The sequence below is a fragment of the Leguminivora glycinivorella genome, chromosome 25 (genome assembly GCF_023078275.1).
Source record: "Leguminivora glycinivorella isolate SPB_JAAS2020 chromosome 25, LegGlyc_1.1, whole genome shotgun sequence".
Classification (NCBI taxonomy): Eukaryota; Metazoa; Arthropoda; class Insecta; order Lepidoptera; family Tortricidae; genus Leguminivora; species Leguminivora glycinivorella.
In genome coordinates, this window is record NC_062995.1 from 5,699,118 (window position 1) to 5,723,513 (window position 24,396).

The 24,396-nt window shown below is 38.4% G+C and overlaps 1 protein-coding gene across 1 annotated transcript in view; it reads right to left on the reverse strand.

The window, feature by feature from the left end:
* The window catches only part of LOC125239515 (transmembrane protein 26), a 48,553-nt gene that overhangs the window by 13,133 nt on the left and 11,024 nt on the right, over positions 1 to 24,396 (reverse strand). The window contains exons 2-7 of the mRNA XM_048147129.1: positions 10,258 to 10,381; positions 9,917 to 10,073; positions 9,159 to 9,336; positions 5,680 to 5,836; positions 4,537 to 4,676; positions 3,558 to 3,656 (exon numbers count right to left, since the gene is read on the reverse strand). Of these exons, the coding sequence (XP_048003086.1) occupies positions 3,558 to 3,656; positions 4,537 to 4,676; positions 5,680 to 5,836; positions 9,159 to 9,336; positions 9,917 to 10,073; positions 10,258 to 10,381 (855 nt within the window). The remainder of the gene's footprint in view (positions 1 to 3,557; positions 3,657 to 4,536; positions 4,677 to 5,679; positions 5,837 to 9,158; positions 9,337 to 9,916; positions 10,074 to 10,257; positions 10,382 to 24,396) is intronic.

Below are 24,396 nucleotides of genomic sequence, written 5' to 3' on the forward strand. Positions count from 1 at the left end.
TGATAACAGCGTAAGTACCTAAGTTATAAAATAGAACCTTAAGACACGATCAACAAATAAGTATGTAAGAAAATAAACACATATTGATTGCAATGCATATTTAGTAGCCTTCAGGGCGTCAGCAACAATAGTTATACAATTGCATAATCATAATATCATTCGTCACCAGCTGACTGGCTATAATTTTTGCAGGCACTGTTGTATATAAACATAATTTAATGTCGTAGCAATAGGTTATGAGTCACCCTGCCAGGCAAGTATGGTCGTGCGATAAATGATAAAACATCTGGCCGTCCCTATCGCACTATTTGTAAGTGATGTTTTATCATTTATCGCACGACCATACTTGCCTGGCAGAGCTGATACATATGAAACCATAGAGTGAACCGGTTTGGCCTAGTCGATAGTGACCCTGCCTGCTACGCCGCGGTCCTGGGTTCGATTACCGGTAAGGGCATTTATTTGTGTGATGAGCACAGATATTCTGTTCCTGAGTCATGGATGTTTCTATGTAGGTATATATATAAGTATTTGTATATTATATATATCGTTGTCTGAGTACACCTGCAACACAAGCCTTCTTGAGTTTACCGTGGGACTCAGTCAATCTGTGTAAGAATGTCCCAATATTTATTTATTTATTAATTTCTAGTCAATTATTACTATGTAGGTATATGTGAATCAAATACTTCATTAATGTCCAATTTATTTTTAAACAATCTTAATCGAATGTTTATACCTGACATGTAACTTGGCGTTATCAATAAACTATTGTAGATAGATAGATAGATAGAATACTCTTTATTGGCACACCTCAGCAAAAGATACAGTGGAGACAAAACAAATGATTATAAATAGAGGCAGACAACAGGCGGTCTTATTGTATTGTATTGTATTATATTATTATTTAAAAAAAATCTACCTATTATTCTCATTGCCATGGTCAAACGTACAAGAAATCTTGTAACCTATTGTTAAAAGTATATTATTAGTTCTCATAATATCTTACGAAGGAGAGAAAGAAGTGAAACATCCTTAAAAAACATTTACGCAATTATTAACGCCGATAAAGTCTATAAAACATCGCGAAAAAAAATCTCGGTGAAACTATTTCCTCTTTGGTTGGCCTCAAAAATGGCTATACTTCTTAGGATTCATGTTATGGTAATTAAAATAGTTATTTATTTTACAAGGGGCAAAGTTGTTACCGCACTTGCCAATATTGATACCCTAGCAAGCGAAAGAATCCAAAAGTGGAATCTTGAGCGTTGCGAGTGGTTCAAAAAGTGGAATCTTGAGCGTTGCGAGGGTATCAAAGCACGAAGGTTAAACAAACTTTGCCACCGAGTGAAACACAAAAATTTTCACCACACCAACACGAACAAAATACTGACTATAAAACATCAAAATAAATCAAATCCATCAATTTATTCAATATTTATGATTCAAAATCATCATTTATAGGTAAAATCTACCAGCCAGATTAAGACATCGAATTAATTTGTATGAAATTACTTTGCCCCCTTGTGGATAAAATGCAATTTTGCTATCAGTTTTCGAATAGCAAAGGAAGCCTTTACCAGTTGGTGTGGTAAAAAGTATTATATTAACCCTACGCCGTGTCAGACGACGCAACGGAGCCACGTTGTTACGTCGTCGCCTAAATAGAATATATATATTGTTTTTTTTTCTTACTTTTGTATTTTTGTGCTTTTATGTATTTTAGTTACACAGTGCTTTCGTATTTACTGCTATGCTATGTAACGTATTTGAAATAAATAAATAAATAATTGTGATAAAATATTTTTTAATAAATCATTATGTAAAGGGGTCTAAGTTGGTAAAAGTACCGTAACTTATCGATATCGATGTGGACAGCACTAGCGCTCGGGACGCGGTGTCAAGGTGAGTATCGACCCCATCTTTCGACATACATACAGATTGCGATGCTCGCGGATACCAACTTACAGAAAAAGGGATTTGATTGACAGGAAAATGGACCAAATAAGTTGGCAAATGGTTTTGATAGTGCAGTTATTGGAAGTGTTATTTAAATGGGCCATTTTTTTTTCAAAGTTGTCCACTCCACTTTTTTTGTAGCATGAGTATTTTTTACGCGATTCATACTCTGAATCGAGAGCTCTTTCGATCCTGATAGGAGAAAAATATTTTCCCAAGATTTCCATACATTTTTTTGACCCTTCCATTCCGTTACCGCCATACAAAATGTATGAAAAAATGGTAACGGAATGGAAAAAGACCTTGGGACACTTGTTTTCTCCTATTAGGATTGAAAGAGCTCGCGATTCTGAGTGGAAAAAACATAAAAATTTCCAAATCCAAAAAAATTCAAATGTTATGATATTAAATAATATTTAAACTAATTCTGCCGAGTTTTGGACAATTTGGACTAGTGGTCGTAGGGTCAAACCCCGGACAGTGTCGGGTACCTATTTTGGAACGAAATATTTTTTTTAGCGTATAAAGCTAATCACACTCAACAGTCACCTACCACTAGCTTTTTCAATCCTAGTAGTCAAAAAAATTGTCCCATACGATTTTTTCTTATTTTCCCGTACATGTTGTGTGGGGTAACAAAAGAGGAAAGTAACAAAAATGTATGTAAATTCTGGGACACTTTTTGTCTCCCAGTGAGATTGAAAGTACTCGTGATTCTGAGTACAATTGACCTAAAATTCCCTAAAAAAATAAAAATGGCAAAATAAAAATGCTCAGCTAAATAAAACTAAGTAACAAACTACATATAATAATATTATCAGAAGTACATATGTAGTTACTTCGTAGGCCAATCTTTGCGTTCTAGCGCGAGCGAAGCATCTCCGTTTTGGTTTTGGTTAAATCATAAATTAAATATAACAAGATCATACCATCCCATACATTAAAATGCGACCGCCTACAAACGCGCTTACACTCCACCACACATAGATGGCGCCACAAAAAATGCCTTGTTGCCACCGATTATTTGTAGGTTGGCATTAAGCGTCAATTCCGAGCCGTAAATCTATGTCAAAAGTGACACTTAACGCCATCTACAAGTATAATCGAAAGCTACAAGACATTTTTTTGTGGCGCCATCTATGTGTGGCGGAGTGTAAGCGCGGTCTTAGGCGGTCGCATTTTAATGTATGGGATGGTGTGATCTTGTTATATTTAATTTATGGTTAAATTAAAACTATTTATAATAGTATGTACTCGTATATCTATTCTCTCCTATACATACTTTCTTGTGTAATAATGTGAGCAGAATCAACATTTATAATAAGTAATTAAGTAACTATAAGCATATTTTTAACCTCCGACGCAAAAACGACGGGGCGTTATAAGTTTGACGTGTCTGTCTGTCTGTCTGTGTGTGTGTTTGTCTGTGGCCTCGTAGCTCCCAAACGGATGAACCGATTTAGATTTAGTTTTCTTTTGTTTGAAAGCTGAGTTAATCGGGAGTATTCTTAGTCATGTTTCATGAAAATCGGTCCACTATGTCGGGGTTTTTTTTTTAAATTTTATATTTTATCTAATTAAAGTTGGTGTCCACTCACCGGATCCGGCCGCCCTCAATCCTCTCCTGCCGCTTGTCGGTGATGACGGATATAGACGTCTCGCCTTCGTGCTTATTGTGTTTCGATTTGTGATGTTTCCTGCGAAACAGAACACTTTTAGTGATGAAACTTCAACTCTATCCAGTCTTTAGCTATTCGGGGTGAAATGAAAAGGGCCATTCAAACTTTGCATACTGACTGAGGTCATAATGAACAACTTTTATTATGAAACCAATGCTAAAATCGCGAGAAACAAATTTTTCTACTCGTCGACTTTAGGCTTGCCACAGACAGTCTTAAAAATTCATAATCTTAAAAAAAAATTGTATGCAAACTGACAGTTCAAACTGACACTGACAGATCTGTCAATGTCAGTTTACATACAAAACTTTTTTTAAGATTATGAAAATTAAGACTGTCTGTTGCCGGCCTATGGTGTAAACTAAACTAATAGTCTTTGACACTTAGTCAACTAAGTATAATATTTCATTACAGTTCACTTTTAGTTAACTGTAATAATTTCAAAAATAGAACTTCATACAAGTTCTACCTGGCAAATTGTTCTGCATCTGAAACACGTTTTTTTTATCTCTCTCGTTATTGACCAATCAGAGACGGTTATTACAAACAATTGATTGTCAAGTAATTCGATGTTGATACGACGGTGAACGACGCCATTAACATTCATCTTAACTTGAATGATGATTTTTTTCGTCCATTGATGATGAAGATGATGACTCATAGAAAAAGTATTGTATACAATAGTGATATAATTAAGCTTTTCACTCTCGTACCGTACTATTAGACCACTCAGCAAGCTTCGTGGCCTAAACATGGTACTCGACTGAAAAGCTTTGTATTATATCACGATTGTATAAAATACTATTTTCTGTTCCATTAAAATGAGTGGCATCATGACAGTCGAAATGTATGAAAATTTTGAGCCTTTTAGCGTGTCAATTTTTTCGATTTTTTTTACTTGTGTTCTCTATGGTCCCTGTGTTTTTTGTGTTCTTTCTTCTTGTGTTCTTTATGCTTCGGCTTCCTGTAGACGGAGCCACCGTCGTCTGCAGTCTCCAAGTGCAGGACGTATAGCCGATAGATTTGTAGGAGTATCACCTGTCAGCGAATAAAATATGACTAGATTGTACCCTGCTTATAATAACCTAAAAACGAATATAAAATTTTAGTGGACCGATTTCCCTGAAACATAGCTAAGAACATCTGACTAACTCAGCTTTCAGACAAAAACCGGCCAAGTGCGAGTTATACTCTCGTTGTAAGTGCGTTATCACATTATCCGATCCGATATCGGATGTCGGACCGATATTCCATACATTACAGGCGCCATCTTGGATTTTTTCTATTGAAATCCTTCCGACATCCGATATCGGATCGGATAATGTGAAAACGGAGTAAGGGTTCCGTGCACTACAAAAAAGCTTAAGCGCCTCCTTTTTAGTAGGAACTTAAGTCAAACAGAAATGAGTTTATATGTAATATTCAAACGCGCTCACATAATTTCAAGAGATTTGGTAACTCCTTGCAGCGGCAGTGAGTGAAATTCGTAATTTTTTTTTCTTTCAAGTCCGACTTACGCTTTACTGTAGATTTCTAATAGGTTTTCCTGTAATCTATAGATTGAAAACTATCTCGTGTATTTTTTGAAATTTTTACGCTTAGTAGTTTCGGAGATAAGGGGGGGCGGGGGAATGGTCATTTTTTGTCTATTTTCTTATATAACTTGAAAATTACCTTACTAAAAATTATTAACAAAAAATATTTTTGTAATACTCATAAAAACCTCTTCCATTTGATTATGTAACACAATATAGAGGTAGTTTTAGAAACTTTGATTTTTAATTTTCACTTTCACCCCCCAAAAGTGGCCCATATAATTAAATTTTCTTCATTTAAATTACATGTCCGTCTTTGGGTCACAAGTTTACATATGCGTGCCAAATTTCAAGTTAATTGGTTCAGTAGTTTCGGAGAAAATTGGCTGTGCTGTGACAGACGGACAGACAGACGCACGAGTAATCCTATAAGGGTTCCGTTTTTCCTTTTTGAGGTACTGAACCCTAAAAAAGCTAAATCTGAATGTGATGAAAATGCTATTTACCAAAGTATTTTTGCAGGTGAAGAATATGTTCATATAGTTGATGATCTTATAGTGAGCGATGATGAGCAGCCTGAAGGCCAGGAACGGGGCGTCCTGAAGGACGATGTTCATCATGATGGCGCAGACTTCAATCGAGCAGCAGCAAGCTCTACTGTTCCTGTACAGACAATATTAGGCACACACTCGTATTGAGACAATTTTTTTAATACTACGTCGGTGGCAAACAAACGTACGGCCCGCCTGATGGAAAGCGGTCACCGTAACCTATGGTAACCAACTCAAAGAGTGTCACATGCGCGTTGCCACCCCATTAGAAACTTGTACATTCCCTTTTGCTGCGTTAAATACACAGTAAAAAGGAGTGCACAAGTTCCAAGGAGGGTTCAGGTTGCCGACGACTCAAAGGATAATAGACGGAATAAGTCAGTTCCGTAAGTCCTCCCGTCATCAGCACACCGCACCCTCGTTGAGCTCCGGCAGCCTTACTCACCGGCAGGAACACAACACTATGAGTAGGGTCTAGTGCTATTTGGCTGCGGTCTTCTGTAAGGCGGAGGTACTTCCCCAGTTGGGCTCTGCTCTAGATTCGAGCGTGATGATATCCGCTGTGCTGTGACCCCCCTACCACACAAAGTGGAATATCATTCGCTATGCCCTACCCCCTACAATTCTTCAAAAATCTTGGGATTTGTCAAAGCGGACGAGGGTCCGCTTGCGCCGCTTGAGCCCGAAGACTCCCGTGAGCCGTGGCGAATGCTGAGATAACGCATCAAGGAGGATGATACTCGTATTGAGGCACGATTAGAGCAACGGATAGTGGTTTGGCCGGATATCGCATATTTTCGGATTATTTGTTATATTAAACTGAACTTTGTCATTGTTTAATTTGTTGGTTGATAACTTGATATTTAGTTATTCATGTTTTCTCCTTATATTAGGCACTAAAACACTATCAGGTATCCGGCCGAATACTACGTAATTTTACAGTATTCGGCCGGATAACTAAATGTAACTGAATAGGTAATAGTCCCGATGCCGGATAACGGCCGGAAATCCGTTCCATCTCGATGGTACGGGTCTACTTGGAGTATTTCAGATCTTGTCCTATAATTCTTTAGGTGGCGACTGACTTGTAACATTTCGGTGTAATGTAACATGATACAACCCGAACATTACACCAGTGCAGCACATACAAGCATAAACGGTAAAGTGTGTTGATCTCGACCAAATTAAGTCCATCGAAACAATGATAATGACTTTAGGTAAGAAGACTAAGTAACCGTTCATCAAAACAACAATCGAATATTCTAATATACAGTATTTAAAAGTACCTAGGTAACCTTATCTTAAGGTAGACAGCACCCATTATCTTCAAATACAGAGTTACTGTTCTAAATACAAATAAGTAATGTTATTTATAAAACGTTTAGATAGAGAAAGATATAGAAATTCATCTTTCCTTCCAAAAAGAAAAAGTGCACTTAGAATGTGATAAGAGATATAAAAAAATGTGCAAAAAAAGCTGTAGTGATCATAAAAGTGCAGTGTGAAAGACCTTCTCTACGATTCTTACTTGTTTGCAAATAATTTCGAAAATGTTTTTGCTTAAATATTTTCAATATAAAATACTTAGATTTAAGATACCTACCTACTTCAAAACAGCCTAGATCGGAAACAAGTACAGATCTAGGGCGAAAAGGGTTTCCTTCGTTTTTTTTTAGGGTTCCGTACCTCAAAAGGAAAAAACGGAACCCTTATAGGATCACTTTGTTGTCCGTCTGTCCGTCCGTCCGTCTGTCAAGACCCTTTTTCTCAGGAACGCGTGGAGCTATGAAGCTGAAATTTATATCAATTACTCAGGTCTACTGTCCCTTGAAGCTGTGAAAAAATCAAACTTCTAAGCCAACGCAATCAAAAGATACAGCCGTTTATGCCGCAAATTTTCGACACTTGCAAGGGAATCAAAACCTACAGGGTGCTTCCCGTGAACTCAGAATCTTGAAATTTGGTACGAAGCAACGTCTTATAGCATAGATAAAGGAAAAATTACGAAAACCATAAATTTTTAGTTACATCACATAATATATTTTTTTTAAATAATTTTAACCTTACTACCCATTTCCTCATAAGGTTTGTACGGAACCCTCGGTGCGCGAGTCCGACTCGCACTTGGCTGGTTTTTTATGGGATAGGAGGCAAACGAGCAGACAGGTCGCCTGATGGTAAGGTATTTTCATGAAACGTTCGTATTTGTCATGCCAGTTTCGACACGTTCGTACGTTTCCGTAACAATACGAAGGCAAATTAATCTTTTCGCACTACATCTGTATACGGGTAATGGGTAACAAATTTTAAAACTAAAAATATGTAACTAATTTTAAAATGAAAACTAACTTTCGACGTCTTTAGACTAGGGATGTTACGAATATTTGCATTCGCATTCGCATATGCGAAAGATTCGCATTCTTTTAAACATTTGCATTGACATTCGCATTCGCTTCAAACGATGCGAATGTTTTGCGAATGCGAATGTGTGCAAGTCGCAGCTTATTCCTCGCCCGCGCCGGCCGCTCCAATTGCTACTGAGTAGCAATTGGAGACCGACAGTCGACAAGTCTTGTCGACTGTCGGTGTCGACTCGCGCATGCGTAGACAGGTCAAATTTGTACGGCGTGAAGTTCGTACTCGGCATTTTGACCAATAGTAAGCATTTTTAATTTTTTACCTAGCGGGTTGTTGGTGATTGCTTGGTTTTTATTTTGGTTTTTTTATGAAATTCAGCGACATTCGCATTCGCATCCGCATTCGCACATTCGCATTCTGAATATTCGCATTCGCATTCGCGAATGTGAGACATGCGACATTCGTGACATCCCTACTTTAGACGTCCGTCAAATCGAGAAGTTTAAAGTGAAAATCGGAGAGAAGGTCAAGGCAAATATTGAATAAAGTGTGTATTTACTGGCTAGCTGTAATAAGCTACATAATAGATGAAATTCAACACTACCAAATAATTGTAAATTGAAATTCATGAACGACTTTGAATAATTGAACGAATGAAATTAATAAGTGTTTTGTGTTAATTTCATCTTGTTAGGGCACTGGTCCGAAAACGAGCAAAAGATAAGCACTCCCGTCAAATAAAAGAGACACGGCGATTTTGATAGTTCACCGCTGGGCGAGTAACTATAAACATCGCCGTGTCTCTTTTATTTACACGGGAGCGACTATCTTTTGTTCGTTTTTATAGCCGATAGCTCATAGCTTACTAGCTCGCGGTGGGACCAGTGCCTTAGAGCGACGGAGTAAAGATTTTATGATTTTTTAAATAGAGACGAGTTCTTTTTTAAACAAAACGCGTGAGACAGCCTCGACTGCTAAACTTCACCGGCTTTTTTGACTAGTTTTTTAAATACATTTGTTTTTAAAACCTCCGCTCCGCGCTCGTGTGTGTTGCGTGGCCGCGTGCCATTACGTACATGTCGGACCTATTTGCGGTGCCTCGCGACTTGCGGCTCTTGGTCGCCGTGAGGACGACCGTGAACTGAACCAGAGACCACGACCAGATAGCCAGGGTCAGGAGGACGAGCACCTTCTCTGTGGCTACCTTCTCGTCTTTGAACGAGTCGAAGAATTCTATGATGTCCGCTGCTGTTCCTGTTGGAAATGCAAAATTTACATTTTGAAAATACTCGGGCTACGATGCCATAGACAGACACGTCAAACATATATAATTACTTATATTTTTTTATAACACCCCGTCGTTTTTGCATCGCAGGTTAAAAAAAGTGATGGCCAGCCAGGTGCCGTAGCCGAATGGCATTTCTCCGACGCGAAACGAAAACGAAACGCAGCGAAAGGTAGTCTGGCTCTGTCGCGCCAATACGTAAGAGCGATAGAGATAGATATCTACGAGCGTTTCGTTTCGTGGGCATTTCGTGAGCGTTCGTGCCATTCGACTACGTACCCTGGCCAGCCATTTCACATCTATCTTGTGGGCCTAGACGAAGTGACAATTGTGGACGCTACGTGGCGATCAAAACGCAGACTGGATTTGTTGTGCCACTACAGAAGAGTGAAAAGAGTGCCCGTGTGGTCAAAAAGTGCTCGAGTGGAGATCACGGACTAGCAAGCGAAGGTCCAAAGGGGAGGTCTATGTTCAGCAACGTCCTATGGCTGATATGATGATGAAGATGAAAATTCTGTCAATATCCCTTTAGCAGGATCTTAATCTTACCAATATAGACTAGAAGTAGTTGACTGAGCTGATCCCTCGTCAGATCTCCCTTGGGGAGCAGCCAGCGGCCAACGATGAGGGTCAGCATTAAGAACTGCTCAATCAGCGTCACCCACATGTCAGTTGGGATCTTCGCTGCCACGCCCAGGCCTATTGTCTGGAGACAAGGAATGAATGAACAAATAAATAATTTAATAGGACTATTTATATATCTTGTGAGTATAATTTAATATGACTATTTATATGCTATTCTATATCTTGAGATTAGTTGTGAAAAGCGGACCACAAGCTCTCATAAGCCGTGGCAAATGGCGGGATAACGCAAGGAGGATGATGCTCACCACAGTATCATTGTCGTTGGAAGCCGATAGTTTCTTGTTGAGCCTGACGTCCACCTTGTGGAGCTCTAGCAGCCAGATGGCAGGCACCACCAGGCCGAGGTAGATGAACACTGATGGGCAGAACCTGGGGACAATGATGAAGAAATTCAGGGTCTGTTGTGGATGCACCGAATATTCGGTTAGTGTTCGGTATCCGGCCTATTTTTTTTATTTTATAAATGGGCTTACTCGTGCGTTTTCACATTATCCGATCCGATATCGGATGTCGGACCGATATCCCATATATTTATGCCGCCATCTTTGATTTTTTTCCTTTGAAATCCTTCCGACTTCCGATATCGGATCGGATAATGTGAAAACGCACTTAGCCACAGCCTAGCCAAAGGCAAACACGTGGCCTACGATGGAGTGAGCTTGCCCAGAAGATGCCTATTCACTATCACTCTTGATTTGAAGGTCCCTCGGCCGTTATTTTAATATTCGGCTGGATACCGGATAGTGACGTACTATCCGGCCGGATACCGGATGTGCCATTTTTGATTGAATGATTTTAGGGTAGACAGACAAATTAAACGTGAAATAAAACAGTTACGGTTATAATACTTATAATCATTTATTATTAAAAAAATAAACATTTAAACAGAAACGGACTCCGCGCGAAGTTCACTACGAAACAAGTCAAAACCTGCACGACGCGACGGGCCCGCGGCCCGCTCCCTGCTTAAATTGTAGGTATTGTAGGCCGGGCCGGATACCGAATATTCGGCCGATGGTTGGGCCAAATATTCGGTATCCGGTATCCGGCTAAACAACTATTCGTTGCATCTCTAGTCTGTAGATAAGTAAAGCCTGACGAATATATAACTACCCGCCATGTTGCAGAATTTCATTAGTACCTACTATTTTCTAAGAGCCCAGAGCCGCCAGACCTCCCCTTTTTCTCAAGAATGAAACTTTGGGATAATGTAGAGTTTAAGGGATAATAAATAAATAAATAAATAAATAATATTTTACACCTTACACAGATGTCCATGATGGAAACAAAATGGCGGCCAATTAAGAGAAATGCAAGGATGATTTTAATACTAATGTTTATTGTGAGGCTGTCGAAAATTTGAGTGAGAAAGAAAGAAAGAGTGTCCCTATGTACAATACTTCTTATACTTCCGTGCTTCTTATATAGCTAGTTAGCTACTGAACAGCGCCGCACTCGGCATAACTATGAACTAAACTTAAGGCTAAGCTATTGATTACTTAATTAAATACATATGCTTTTCGGTAGATGTCACTTTTACTCCCTAGTAATATAGCGACATCTATTTGGTCCATAACTAATTAATGATTTGTGTTAGTTCTAGATGTTTTGCCCAGGTGGCGTATCAAGCGTCGGAAAATAGGCAGGCATCGCTTTCTACCTATTTGTCCACCCTTGTTAAGATCTAGGTCTTAACAACTGATCAACTTAGCCCCAAACTAAGCAAAGCTTATACTATGGGTGGTAAGCGACGACATACATACTTAAATAGATACTTATATACATAGAAAACATCCATGACTTAGGAACAAATATCTGTGTCCATCACACAAATAAATGCCCTTACCGGGATTCTAACCCAGGACCGCGGCTTAGCAGGCAGGGTCACTACCGACTGAGCCAGACCGGTCGTCAAACCATTTCTGTACTGTACTACTACTATTTTTTTTTTCGATCATGTGTTGTACGTCCCAATCGCATAGGCTGACGGACTAAACTTTGATTTGACCTCGATTTAGACCGATTTTCATGAAACATGGCTAAGAACACTCCCGACTAACTCACTCAACTGCTTTCAGACAAAAAAAAACTAAATCTAAATCGGTTCGTCCGTTCGGGAGCTACGATGCCACAGACAGACACTTCAAACTTATAACATCCCGTCGTTTTTGCGTCGGGGGTTAAAAACAATAGACGTTCCATGTCACGAGCTATCATAAAACACGTCGAATCGAGCCATATCTCAATCTCGCATAAAGTAGGGCGGGCATTAGTGAGCTGTCATAAGCTATTAGTGCTGTCAAGAAAATAGACGAACGGACATACCTAAACGTTATTGCTATATTAGCTTTTGCCCGCGGCTTCGCTCGCGTTAGAAAGAGACAAAAAGTAGCCTATGTCACTCTCCATCCCTTCAACTATCTCCACTTGAAAATCACGTCAATTCGTCGCTCCGTTTTGCCGTGAAAGACGGACAAACAAACAGACACACACACTTTCCCATTTATATAATAGTATGGATTTAGATAGCTCATGTTGTCTCCAAAAGGAAAAACGGTGCGCTTAAAATGTGATAAGAGATATTAAACATATGCAGGAAAGCTGTAGTAATCATAAAAGTGCATTGAGAAAGACCTTATCTATGATTTTTACTTTTTTCTACTCCCGTACTGTTATTCGTGAGTTACAAGGTCGTGCATAGAACTTTAAAACCCTACATAAAAGATGTCAGGACAAGTCTATCTAGTCTATACCCTGAAAACATTTAGTAGCAGTAGCACGATATAGCTGTTACAGTTCAGTAAATACATTGCTACCAACTTAACAAACCAATTCGCAGAGTCGAGACTCCTTCGTTTTCTGCTGCGTTCATTGGCGACGCGTCGAATCGCATTCAAAATGTATGACAACTCGATTCAACTCGGCTCGATTCGTCTTAGTGTAATGTTGCCACAGTTTGGCCAGTGTCGTTCTTATCGATATTAAAATTATGATTACATCGTAGATTTAAGGTGCACCCAGACGGGACAATGAAATTGGCAATTTGATCGGCTAATCAATATACCAACTTTTTCTGTGATTTCGACAGATCAAAAGGTCTGTAGACCTTTAATTAGAAATATTTTTTTTATTTCGAAGCAGCAATAATATTATTCGAAAATTATATAGATATTTATGACATACTTGCCATAGCGTGACAGATAATTGATTATCGTCGGACATGGTATTTTATTTTTTACCTACAGGCTCGGAAACCTTTTTATGTTTTAAAACTAGTGGGTAAAAATGCATGGCATCCATCCACTACCTCGAAGATACATAGAACAAACCAAAATGAGTACCTCTTATTGTAAGAAATAATTTTGTATAATATTAATTTCAACTGCGGAACACGTGTTCTCGTAAATAGAAAGTGTACTGACTAACAAACTACAAGAACACGTGTTTCATTAAAACGGGTAATCATGACGTCACATGCCGAGCGAGGTGGCGCCATTTTGCCAGGTAAAAATCAACTGACTGTGACGTCATGTCCGATCAAAGTGGCGCCATTTCAACAGGCATAAAAGGCCTGAACAACTACGCGTCGGGGTCTTTTGCGCTTGAGCTGTCGAATAGTTAACAAGTTCATTATTTTAATTATAATATTGTAAAACCATAGAATGTAATCCAAGTGCTGTGATTATTTTTTTACATCATAAATAAAAACCTATTGTTTACATAAAAGTTCTGGAGTTTACTTCAACACCTGATTTCTTACATCAGAAGTTGGGATAAGTACTTACATGAAGATCACACACGAAACATGACGGGAAAAAGTAAAAACAAATCAAACCGGAAGTCTCGCTCGAGGGAGCGACGTTCACACTATAAAGACGATACAAGCAGGCGAAAAACAAAAAGGCGGGACCGTGGTTCTAGTAGCAGAGGGCAATCTACGGAATCTACGACAAGTTACCACGGTGGCAAGCGGAGGTCGCGATCGACGCAGCGCAGGTCGCCATCGAAGCGACGGCGGTTGGAACGTCAAGAGAACTCTGTTCAAGAACGGTCTCCGCGTTCTTCCAATCGTAAGCGACAGAGTTACACACCAGCTCGAGAAATATCAGAGGCGAGTAACATTTTTTTTTTTTGTTGTTTTGTTTGTTTGTTGTTGTTATTTCTTTCGACTGAAAATATTTGGAGATTTTAACTCGTGCTAAATTCAGGTTAATAATAATACGCTTCACGTAATAAAAAAAAAAAAAAACTATTTTTGGTTCGTTGGGTTTCATTTCGAGAACAAAACGGTTAGATGCAATAAATTCTTGATTCCTTGTTTGTTGAAAAACAATTTCGAGGTGTTTACGTATTTGACTTGTGAATGTTTATGACTATAAGGTAGTAAGACCTTTATTTTGTGAATTTCAGCGAGAGTTGAACACGGAACCCGTGAAGAGAATGAGGGATGCTGAGCTGGCAGACGAAGCTGATGCGAGGTCTACACAGCGACATGTTGAGCGAGCGGCGGAGCAGCCTCACGAGAGACCAGAGACTACCACAGCAGCTTCGCGAGAGAGAGACGAGGTACCGATATTACCTTCTAGTTTGACTGATGTTGCAATGTTTTTTCAAAATTTGCTAAAGTATAACACACATAAAATGTCATATGATAAAAATATAATACCAAATTTCGATCCTGCACAAAAGAACCAAAAAATTGAAAATTGGATAGCTAAAGTAAATGAGTGTGCTAAAATTTATAATTGGACGGACGAACAAACTTCTCATTTCGCGTTACCTAAACTAGCCGGTTATGCTAAAAAGTGGTACGAAGGGTTGCAATCTATTCTAATGACGTGGTCAGAATGGCAAGAACGATTGACTAGGGCGTTTCCTTCAGAAACAAATTACGCGGCTTTGTTAATGGAGATGTTAGATAGGTCATTAAAACACGGAGAATCGGTTGACGAATATTATTATGACAAGATGATTTTACTTAACGCGTGCGGTATTAAAGGTAAACAAGCTGTAGATTGCTTAGTTTATGCTATAGACGATAAAATCATGCGTTCGAGTGCTATGGCAGCCCGTTTAACGGATCCAGAGGATTTATTAAAATTTCTAAAGGATTTCTGTAAAGAAACTAGTTTGAGAACGTCTAAACGTCAGAATACAACCGCTTCCAATGACATAGTCTGTTTTAAATGCAACAAATCAGGGCATCGCGCTATTAATTGCAAAAATCCTAACAAAACAGAGATTTCATGCTTTAATTGTAAAGAAAAAGGACATATTTCAACCAAATGTCCCAAGCCAATTGCTAAGTGTGATAATTGTAATCTAATGGGCCATAAGTCTAGCGATTGTTACCGGAACAAAACAAATACAATGAAAAATACGGAAAAGAAGACAATGTTTGCGCAAAGCCGAAGGCCTGATTTAAAATTTTATAAACCCGTGTTTATAAACGAAAATATTGAGTTAAAGAGTTTTGTTGATTTTGGAAGCGATTGTACTTTGATCAGACAAGATGTTGTAAATAAATACTCCTTACCAAAATCCGAAGTAAATACTGATTTAGGCAACATACGATTTGGACCGAACGCGTATACACCATTAGGGCGTGTAAAATTCAGTTTAACGTTAGGTGAAGTCACAGCTGATGTAGACGCTTACATAGTAGACTCTACTGTAATATCTGAGGAGATTTTAGTAGGTCAGGATTTTACAGAGCGACCCGACCTTTTGGCAGTAAAGACACACGACCGACTAGACATACTTAAGTGTGACACAAATAATGCAATTGATTGGGCTACTTTGGCAAATAATGTTGAACCTAATAATGACAAAGTAGTTCTTAGGATCGTAACTGACACTAAGATAGACTCGTTTGAATTCGTGGACTGTAAGAGTAGCGGGCAAACAAATTGTGACATTTTGATTAATGACAGTTCACGATCTCAGAAAGACATGGACTACAGTATCGTGGGAGGAGTCTATAGCTTACATAATGGAGACTGTAAGGTTGCAGTATGTAATCAATCTATGAAACCTATTACATTGAAGGCAGGATCTTTGTTTGTGCGAGCACATACGGTCTCTGTTATGGAATCTTTAGACGAATCTAAATTGGTTTCTTGCAATAGAGTAACTGATCAGTCTACTCTTACTCCATTCACTAAAGATGATATTAAGATGAATCCAAATCTATCTGATGACCAATCAGAGATTTTACTAGACTTGATCAATAAATACAGGCCATGTTTTGCACAAAATTTGTCAGAATTAGGGTGTACAGATGCTTCAGAGATGGTTATCGAGCTTAAAGATCAAACTCCAGTTGTTTACCGACCCTATAGATTGAGTCATACAGAGAGACAGACAGTTAGGGATATGGTCGCGGAACTTATTGAGAATGACATAGTTGAAGAATCTAACTCCCCATACGCGAGCCCTATCTTATTAGTTTCAAAGAAAAATGGTGGCAGAAGACTTTGTGTAGATTTTAGAGCATTGAACCAAAAAACTGTAAAAGATCACTATCCCATGCCTAGGATTGAAGATCAGTTGGACATGTTAAACGGGAATAAATATTATTCAAGTTTAGATCTCGCGAGTGGTTATTACCAAATACCTATACGGGAAGATTGTAGACCGTACACATCGTTTGTAACGCCCGATGGGTTATATCAATTTTAAAAAATGCCATTTGGGCTAGCTAATTCACCGGCCGTGTTTCAACGCACTATTAACAAAATATTAGGCAATTCCCGATTTAATTCCTCACTTGCTTATATGGATGACATACTTATACCTGGAAAAGACTTTACTGAACAAATAGTAAGATTGGAAAACACGTTTAAACTACTATTAAATGCAGGACTAACATTAAATTTACAAAAGTGCAATTTTCTTCAAGAAGAATTAGAATATTTGGGTTATGAAATAAGTGAGAAAGGAATTAAACCGGGAAAAGATAAGATTGCTGCCGTTGCAAGTTTCCCAACACCGCGAAACGTGCATGAAGTGAGACAGTTCATTGGTCTAGCAAGTTACTTTCGAAAGTTTATCAAAGGATTTGCAGTCATAGCTAGACCACTTACCGATTTAACTAGAAAAGACTATTCATGGTGTTGGACAGAACAACAAGAACAAGCCTTTCACCAACTTAAAGAGTTACTTACGCAACGACCCCTTTTAGGTATTTATAATCCATATAGCGAAACGCAGGTGCATACGGACGCTAGCAAATACGGCTTAGGAGGTATTTTAATGCAAAGAGACTATACAACGGGTAGTCTTCGACCCGTAGCCTATTTTAGCCGCAAAACAACCTTAGAAGAACAAAACTACCATGCATATGAACTTGAGACCTTGGCCGCTATCTGTTCATTACAAAAATTCAGAGTATATTTAGTAGGCTTAAAATTCACTCTTGTTACTGATTGTAGCGCGTTAAGAGCAACGTTTGCTAAAAGAGATCTTATCCCTCGTGTAGCGCGGTGGTGGATAGCAATGCAGGAGTTCGATTTCGATATTCAATACAAACCAGGACATACCATGTCTCATGTCGATGCGCTTAGTAGGAACCCTCAGCCTTGTGGACCAAAACCGATTCAAGACCCTATACCTTCAATTTTGAGAATTACCCAAGAAGATTGGCTTCTAAGTCTACAGTTAAATGACAGTGAAATTCAGCGTATACGCAAAGTCCTCGAAGATAAAGAATATTCTGAAATAAAAGATAATTATTTGGTAAAAGATAATAGGCTATTTAGAAAAGTAGGAAGTGAGTTAAAATGGGTAGTTCCTAAAAGTGCAAGGTTCCATCTTTGTAAGATTAATCATGACGACATTGGTCATTTCAGTGTTGATAAAACCTTGGAGAAAATAAAGCAAGACTTTTGGTTCCCTAAAATGAGACGTTTTATAACCAAGTATGTCCGGGCTTGCATTGAATGTGCTTATAGTAAAGAGCCAACAGGACCAAAGGAGGGTCTATTACATCCGATCCATAAGGTTGACAGGCCCTTCGATACCATACATATAGATCATTTAGGGCCTTTTGTAAAGAGCGCAAAGAGTCAATCGTATCTCCTGGTATGTGTAGACGCGTTTACAAAATTTTGCTTTCTCAAACCACTTCGCAATCTTAAATCTAACTTAACGATTCGAGCTTTGGAAGACATTTTCACGACGTTTGGCTATCCCAATAGATTGATCTCTGATCGAGGTACATCTTTTACTTCGAAAGAATTCAAAAATTATTGTGAACGGTCAAAAATTAAACACATACTTAATGCCGTATGTACACCTAGGGCTAATGGCCAAGTAGAACGATATAATCGGACAATACTTGACTCTCTGACAGCGTATGCAGATAAATTAGGTGAACGCTATTGGGACACCGTTTTAGGGAAGGTACAGTGGGGGTTGAATAATACCATGAATAAAGGGATAGCCAAAACACCTTCCGAAGCAATGTTCGGAGTTAGAATGTTGAGTAAAGGTGATAATGCTTTTGCAGAGATATTGCAAGAGACACGACAAGTTGGTATTATAGATGATATTAGGGCAGAGATAAGTTTGCACATTGAAAAAGATCAAGCGGCTCAAAAGATGCGGTATGACGGTCATAAAATAAAGGCTAGAACATATCAAGTAGGTGATCTCGTAAAAATACTAAAACCAATTCCAAGTAATGAAGGTCAGAGTAAGAAATTATTGCCCAGATTTACAGGACCGTTTAGAATTACAAAAGTTCTCGATAATGATAGATATGAAATAGCTAGTATTATAGGGACTAATATTACACAGAGAAACTATTGTAGTGTATGGGCAGCTGATCGTATTAAGCCCTGGATAAATACGCGAATGAATGATAATGGTAATGACGATACAAGTAGCTCAGACTCCGAGAATGATGATACCAAACATTAATGAGTTCTTGGTGCACGATCGAATAAAAAATAGAAAGAGATTATGGTTCAGTTATGATTGTTAGTAATGAAAATAATTTATGATTTGTGTTGTTCAGTGATATGATTTTGTTTGAGATGTCATATTTATTGAAATATGTATTTGAATTATAAAGGCTAAAATGAGAAAAGATTGGATTATCAAAGCTAACCGATTTCTCATAGTTAATTTCTTATCTCAGAGTATTCTATTATGATTAGCTAAATATTTATAAATAAATATCTTGAATAATGAATACTGGTAGTATGGTTAGTATGGTAGTATGGTAGTAAGGTAGTAAAGGTAGTACGGTAGTATGGTAGTATGGTAGTATGGTAGTATGGCAGTATAGCAGTAAAGCAAAATGAATCATATGGTTGATAGTGACGATGCAATAAAATAAATAATAATGATTGAGAGAGATTATATTAAAAAAAAAGAGAGAAGAGACCAATGATATGTACATAAATGATATGATTCCAATTATTATGTAATCTAAATTGTAAAATTGAATATGATTTGTGTATTGATGAACTTGTTAAGTACTTCTTGAATGTGTTTACTTATCATGTAATTAAATTTGTAATCTTTGAATATGATATGTGTTGATGAATTTGTTAAGTATTTGTATCTAAGTTTGGGACAAACTTTTTGTCAGGAAAGGCCGAATGTAAGAAATAATTTTGTATAATATTAATTTCAACTGCGGAACACGTGTTCTCGTAAATAGAAAGTGTACTGACTAACAAACTACAAGAACACGTGTTTCATTAAAACGGGTAATCATGACGTCACATGCCGAGCGAGGTGGCGCCATTTTGCCAGGTAAAAATCAACTGACTGTGACGTCATGTCCGATCAAAGTGGCGCCATTTCAACAGGCATAAAAGGCCTGAACAACTACGCGTCGGGGTCTTTTGCGCTTGAGCTGTCGAATAGTTAACAAGTTCATTATTTTAATTATAATATTGTAAAACCATAGAATGTAATCCAAGTGCTGTGATTATTTTTTTACATCATAAATAAAAACCTATTGTTTACATAAAAGTTCTGGAGTTTACTTCAACACCTGATTTCTTACACTCTTAACGGCTCTGATAAATGATTAAATATCTTAATACACATCGCATAACAATTTTTAACACGCTTTTATTAGGTCGTCGTGTATGTAACTAACTATGTAATGGAATCTGCGGAGGCTAATTTAACCATCTTCCAAGGATCGTAGCGTAATGAAAATTGGCAGCTGTATGTAGTTCTGATGACAATACAATAATATGGTACTGTTGAACTGATCTGATGATGGAGCCGGAAGATATGAACTGGAACTACATGATGGAACATCGTATCATAGCTGTTTTTGGGTTTCTTAGAAAAGTCTTGTAATGAACTTTGACTACGATTAGGTTTCAAGGTCTGATGATGGAGCCGGAAGATATGAACTGGAACTACATGAAGGATCATCGTATCATAGCTGTTTTTGGGTTTCTTGGAAAAGTCTTGCAATGAACTTTGACTACGATTAGGTTTCAAGGTCTGATGATGGAGCCGGAAGATATCAACTGGAACTACATGAAGGATCATCGTATCATAGCTGTTTTTGGGTTTCTTGGAAAAGTCTTGCAATGAACTTTGACTACGATTAGGTTTCAAGGTCTGATGATGGAGCCGGAAGATATCAGCTGGAACTACATGAAGGATCATCGTATCATAGCTGTTTTTGGGTTTCTTGGAAAAGTCTTGTAATGAACTTTGAGTACGATTAGGTTTCAAGGTCTGATGATGGAGCCGGAAGATATCAACTGGAACTACATGAAGGATCATCGTATCATAGCTGTTTTTGGGTTTCTTGGAAAAGTCTTGTAATGAACTTTGACTACGATTAGGTTTCAAGGTCTGATGATGGAGCCGGAAGATATCAACTGGAACTACATGAAGGATCATCGTATTATAGCTGTTTTTGGGTTTCTTGGAAAAGCCTTGTAATGAACTTTGACTACGATTAGGTTTCAAGGTCTGATGATTGAGCCGGAAGATATCAACTGGAACTACATGATGGAACATCGTATCATAGCTGTTTTTGGGCTTCTTAGAAAAGTCTTGTAATGAACTATGACTACGATTAGGTTTCAAGGCCTGATGATGGTGCCGGAAGATAAGAACAGAAAAAAAGGGGGGGGGGCTCGAGGGGGGAAGCATAAAAGAAAGATCAACGTAGTATTTAAAATAAGTTGGGTTAGCGTTTTCTTGTGACCTTTAAGAGCAAACAAAGGGGGGCTCGGGGGGCGAAGCCCCCCGCATAAAAGAAAGATAAACGTTGTATTTAAAATAAGTTGGGTTAGGGTTTTCTTGTTACCCTTAAGAGTAACGAAAAGGAAGCTCGGGGGGCGAAGCCCCCGCATAAAAGAAAGATTAACGTAGTATTTAAAATAAGTTGGGTTAGCGTTTTCTTGTGACCTTTCAGAGCAAACAAAGGGGGGCTCGGGGGCGAAGCCCCCTCATAAAAGAAAGATCAACGTTGTATTTAAAATAAGTTGGGTTAAGGTTTTCTTGAGATCCTTAAGAGTAAAGAAAAGGGGGGCTCGGGGGGCGAAGCCCCCCGCATGAAAGAAAGGTCAACGTAGTATTTAGAATAAGTTGGGTTAGCGTTTTCTTGTGACCTTTAAGAGCAAACAAAGGGGGGCTCGGGGGGCGAAGCCCCCCGCATGAAAGAAAGATCAACGTAGTATTTAAGATAAGTTGGGTTAGCGTTTTCTTGTGACCTTTAAGAGCAAACAAAGGGGGGCTTGGGGGACGAAGCCCCCCGCCTAAAAGAAAGATAAACGTTGTATTTAAAATAAGTTGGGTTAGGGTTTTCTTGTTACCCTTAAGAGTAACGAAAAGGGGGGCTCGGGGGGCGAAGCCCCCCGCATAAAAGAAAGATTAACGTAGTATTTAAAATAAGTTGGGTTAGCGTTTTCTTGTGACCTTTCAGAGCAAACAAAGGGGGGCTCGGGGGCGAAGCCCCCGCATAAAAGAAAGATTAACGTTGTATTTAAAATAAGTTGGGTTAAGGTTTTCTTGTGATCCTTAAGAGTAAAGAAAAGGGGGGCTCGGGGGGCGAAGCCCCCGCATGAAAGAAAGATCAACGTAGTATTTAGAATAAGTTGGGTTAGCGTTTTCGTGTGACCTTTAAGAGCAAACAAAGGGGGACTCGGGGGGCGAAGCCCCCCGCATGAAAGAAAGATCAACGTAGTATTTAAGATAAGTTGGGTTAGCGTTTTCTTGTGACCTTTAAGAGCAAACAAAGGGGGGCTCGGGGGGCGAAGCCCCCGCATAAAAGAAAGATCAACGTTGTATTTGCAACGACGACCAGTCTGGCGCAGTCGGTAGTGACCCTGCCTGCTGCGCCGCGGTCCCGGGTTCGAATCCCGGTAAGGGCATTTATTTGTGTGATGAGCACAGATATTTGTTCCTGAGTCATGGATGTTTTCTATGTATATAAGTATATATATATTATATATATCGTTGTCTGAGTACCCACAACACAAGCCTTCTTGAGCTTACCGTGGGCCTCAGTCAATCTGTGTAAGAATGTCTTATAATATAATTTAAAATAAGTTGGGTTAGCGTTTTCTTGTGACCTTTAAGAGTAAACTGTTATTGTGAAGGTTGAATATGCAATCGACTCATGCTTGACCAACTTTAAGTTTGGAATCTCAGTTGTCTATGTGCAGACTTTTGAGTTTTCAAACGATACTCTTTTGACAGGACTCATGATGTAAACATGTTTGTGTAAATATATATTAATAAATTATAAATAAATAACGTTCGGATAATCCAAAGTGCCTTCCTATTGTTCCAAGGACCTCCTGTGGGAATTCCCACAGGTTATGGCCCATACGCAACATTAAGGAACATTGTGTTTAAAGCTAGGAAGTGTTTGTATTTTTTCAGCATTATTTAGTCAGCTTTCGTACGGCGAGAATAACGTTAGCAACCACAGTTGTTGACAACATAACCTTAGCAACGAGAGTAACATCATAGTTAAAGAAAAACCGTAAGTAAACTACATCATGGACAGCAAGGACAACATAAAGACTTTGAAATTAAATACGAATTATTCTAATTGGAGAAAACTAGCTAAATTATTTCTGGATGCAAAAGGAATTGGAGCCGATGATAAAGGTAAAGACGCAAAAGCTAAATACTATATTTTAAATTCAATAGATGAAAATATTTTACATTATGTGATTAATTGCTCAACCACAAAGGATATTTTTGAAAAATTAGATATTGTCTTCAATTACAAAGTGGAAAAAGACGGTCACCTCAGAGTTATAGAATTTTATAACTACAAATTTACTGGAGATATACTTCAAGATATTAGCAAATTGCAAAATATGTGTTTTGAACTAGAATCTACCGCAAATAAAATAAATGATGACATGCTTATACAAAAGATTTTGACCATTTTACCTTCAACATTAAATTACTTCAGGACTGTATGGGAGGTAACTCCGAAGTCTGACCAAACCATACATACTTTGATCGAACGAATTCAAAAAGAACTTAAGCTTGTTGAAAATAATTATTCAATAGTAGTCAATTCAGATATAAATAACCAAACAGAGGAAGCAATGAAAAGCAATGAAAGAATTTGTTTTAATTGCAACCAACGAGGGCATATTGCGAGATTCTGTAATAATAAAAAATGCACAATATGCAATAAAAGTGGCCACACTTCCAGTGAATGTTTTTCTACAAAGGTATGTAGGAAATGTAACAGGAAGGGACACATTGAAAAATTTTGTCGCACTTTTAGTCTGGTGAGTGAACAACTGAAGCATACAACTAGTATTAGAGCCATTATTGATTCGGGTGCATCCTCTCACATGTTCTATAAGGGATCATCCACATATTACGTCACACCAAATTTCAGGTTTTTGGACCCCTCCCCCCTCCTATGTCACGCTTTTTTGTATCCCTTTAACAGGGATTGTCACATTTAGTATGACCCCCCCCCCCCCCCCCCCCCCCCTTACACTGTGACGTAATATATGGATGACGCCTAATAATGATGTCATTAACTCCACAGAAAATGTAAATGTAGAAATAAGATGTGCTAATGCAGAGAACCTCGTCGCACAAGCCATAGGTACAGTAAAAACAAATGGTTTTGAACTGGAAGATGTACTACATGTTCCTGCAATTTCTAGAAACCTGATATCTGTAAGTTCAATCACTGATCATGCAGCTTCTGTACTCTTCGTTGGAAACAAGGTAACTGTAAAGAAATATAATCGCATTATTCTTACGGGATATAAAACTAGAAACGGTCTTTATGAAACAGAATTTTCTGCTAACACTGTTCGCGAGGTTTTGCTTTCTGAGAACGCCGATATTTGGCATCGTCGGCTAGGTCACGTATCGGATGTGCCGCGTCTAGCTAAACTGGTGAACGG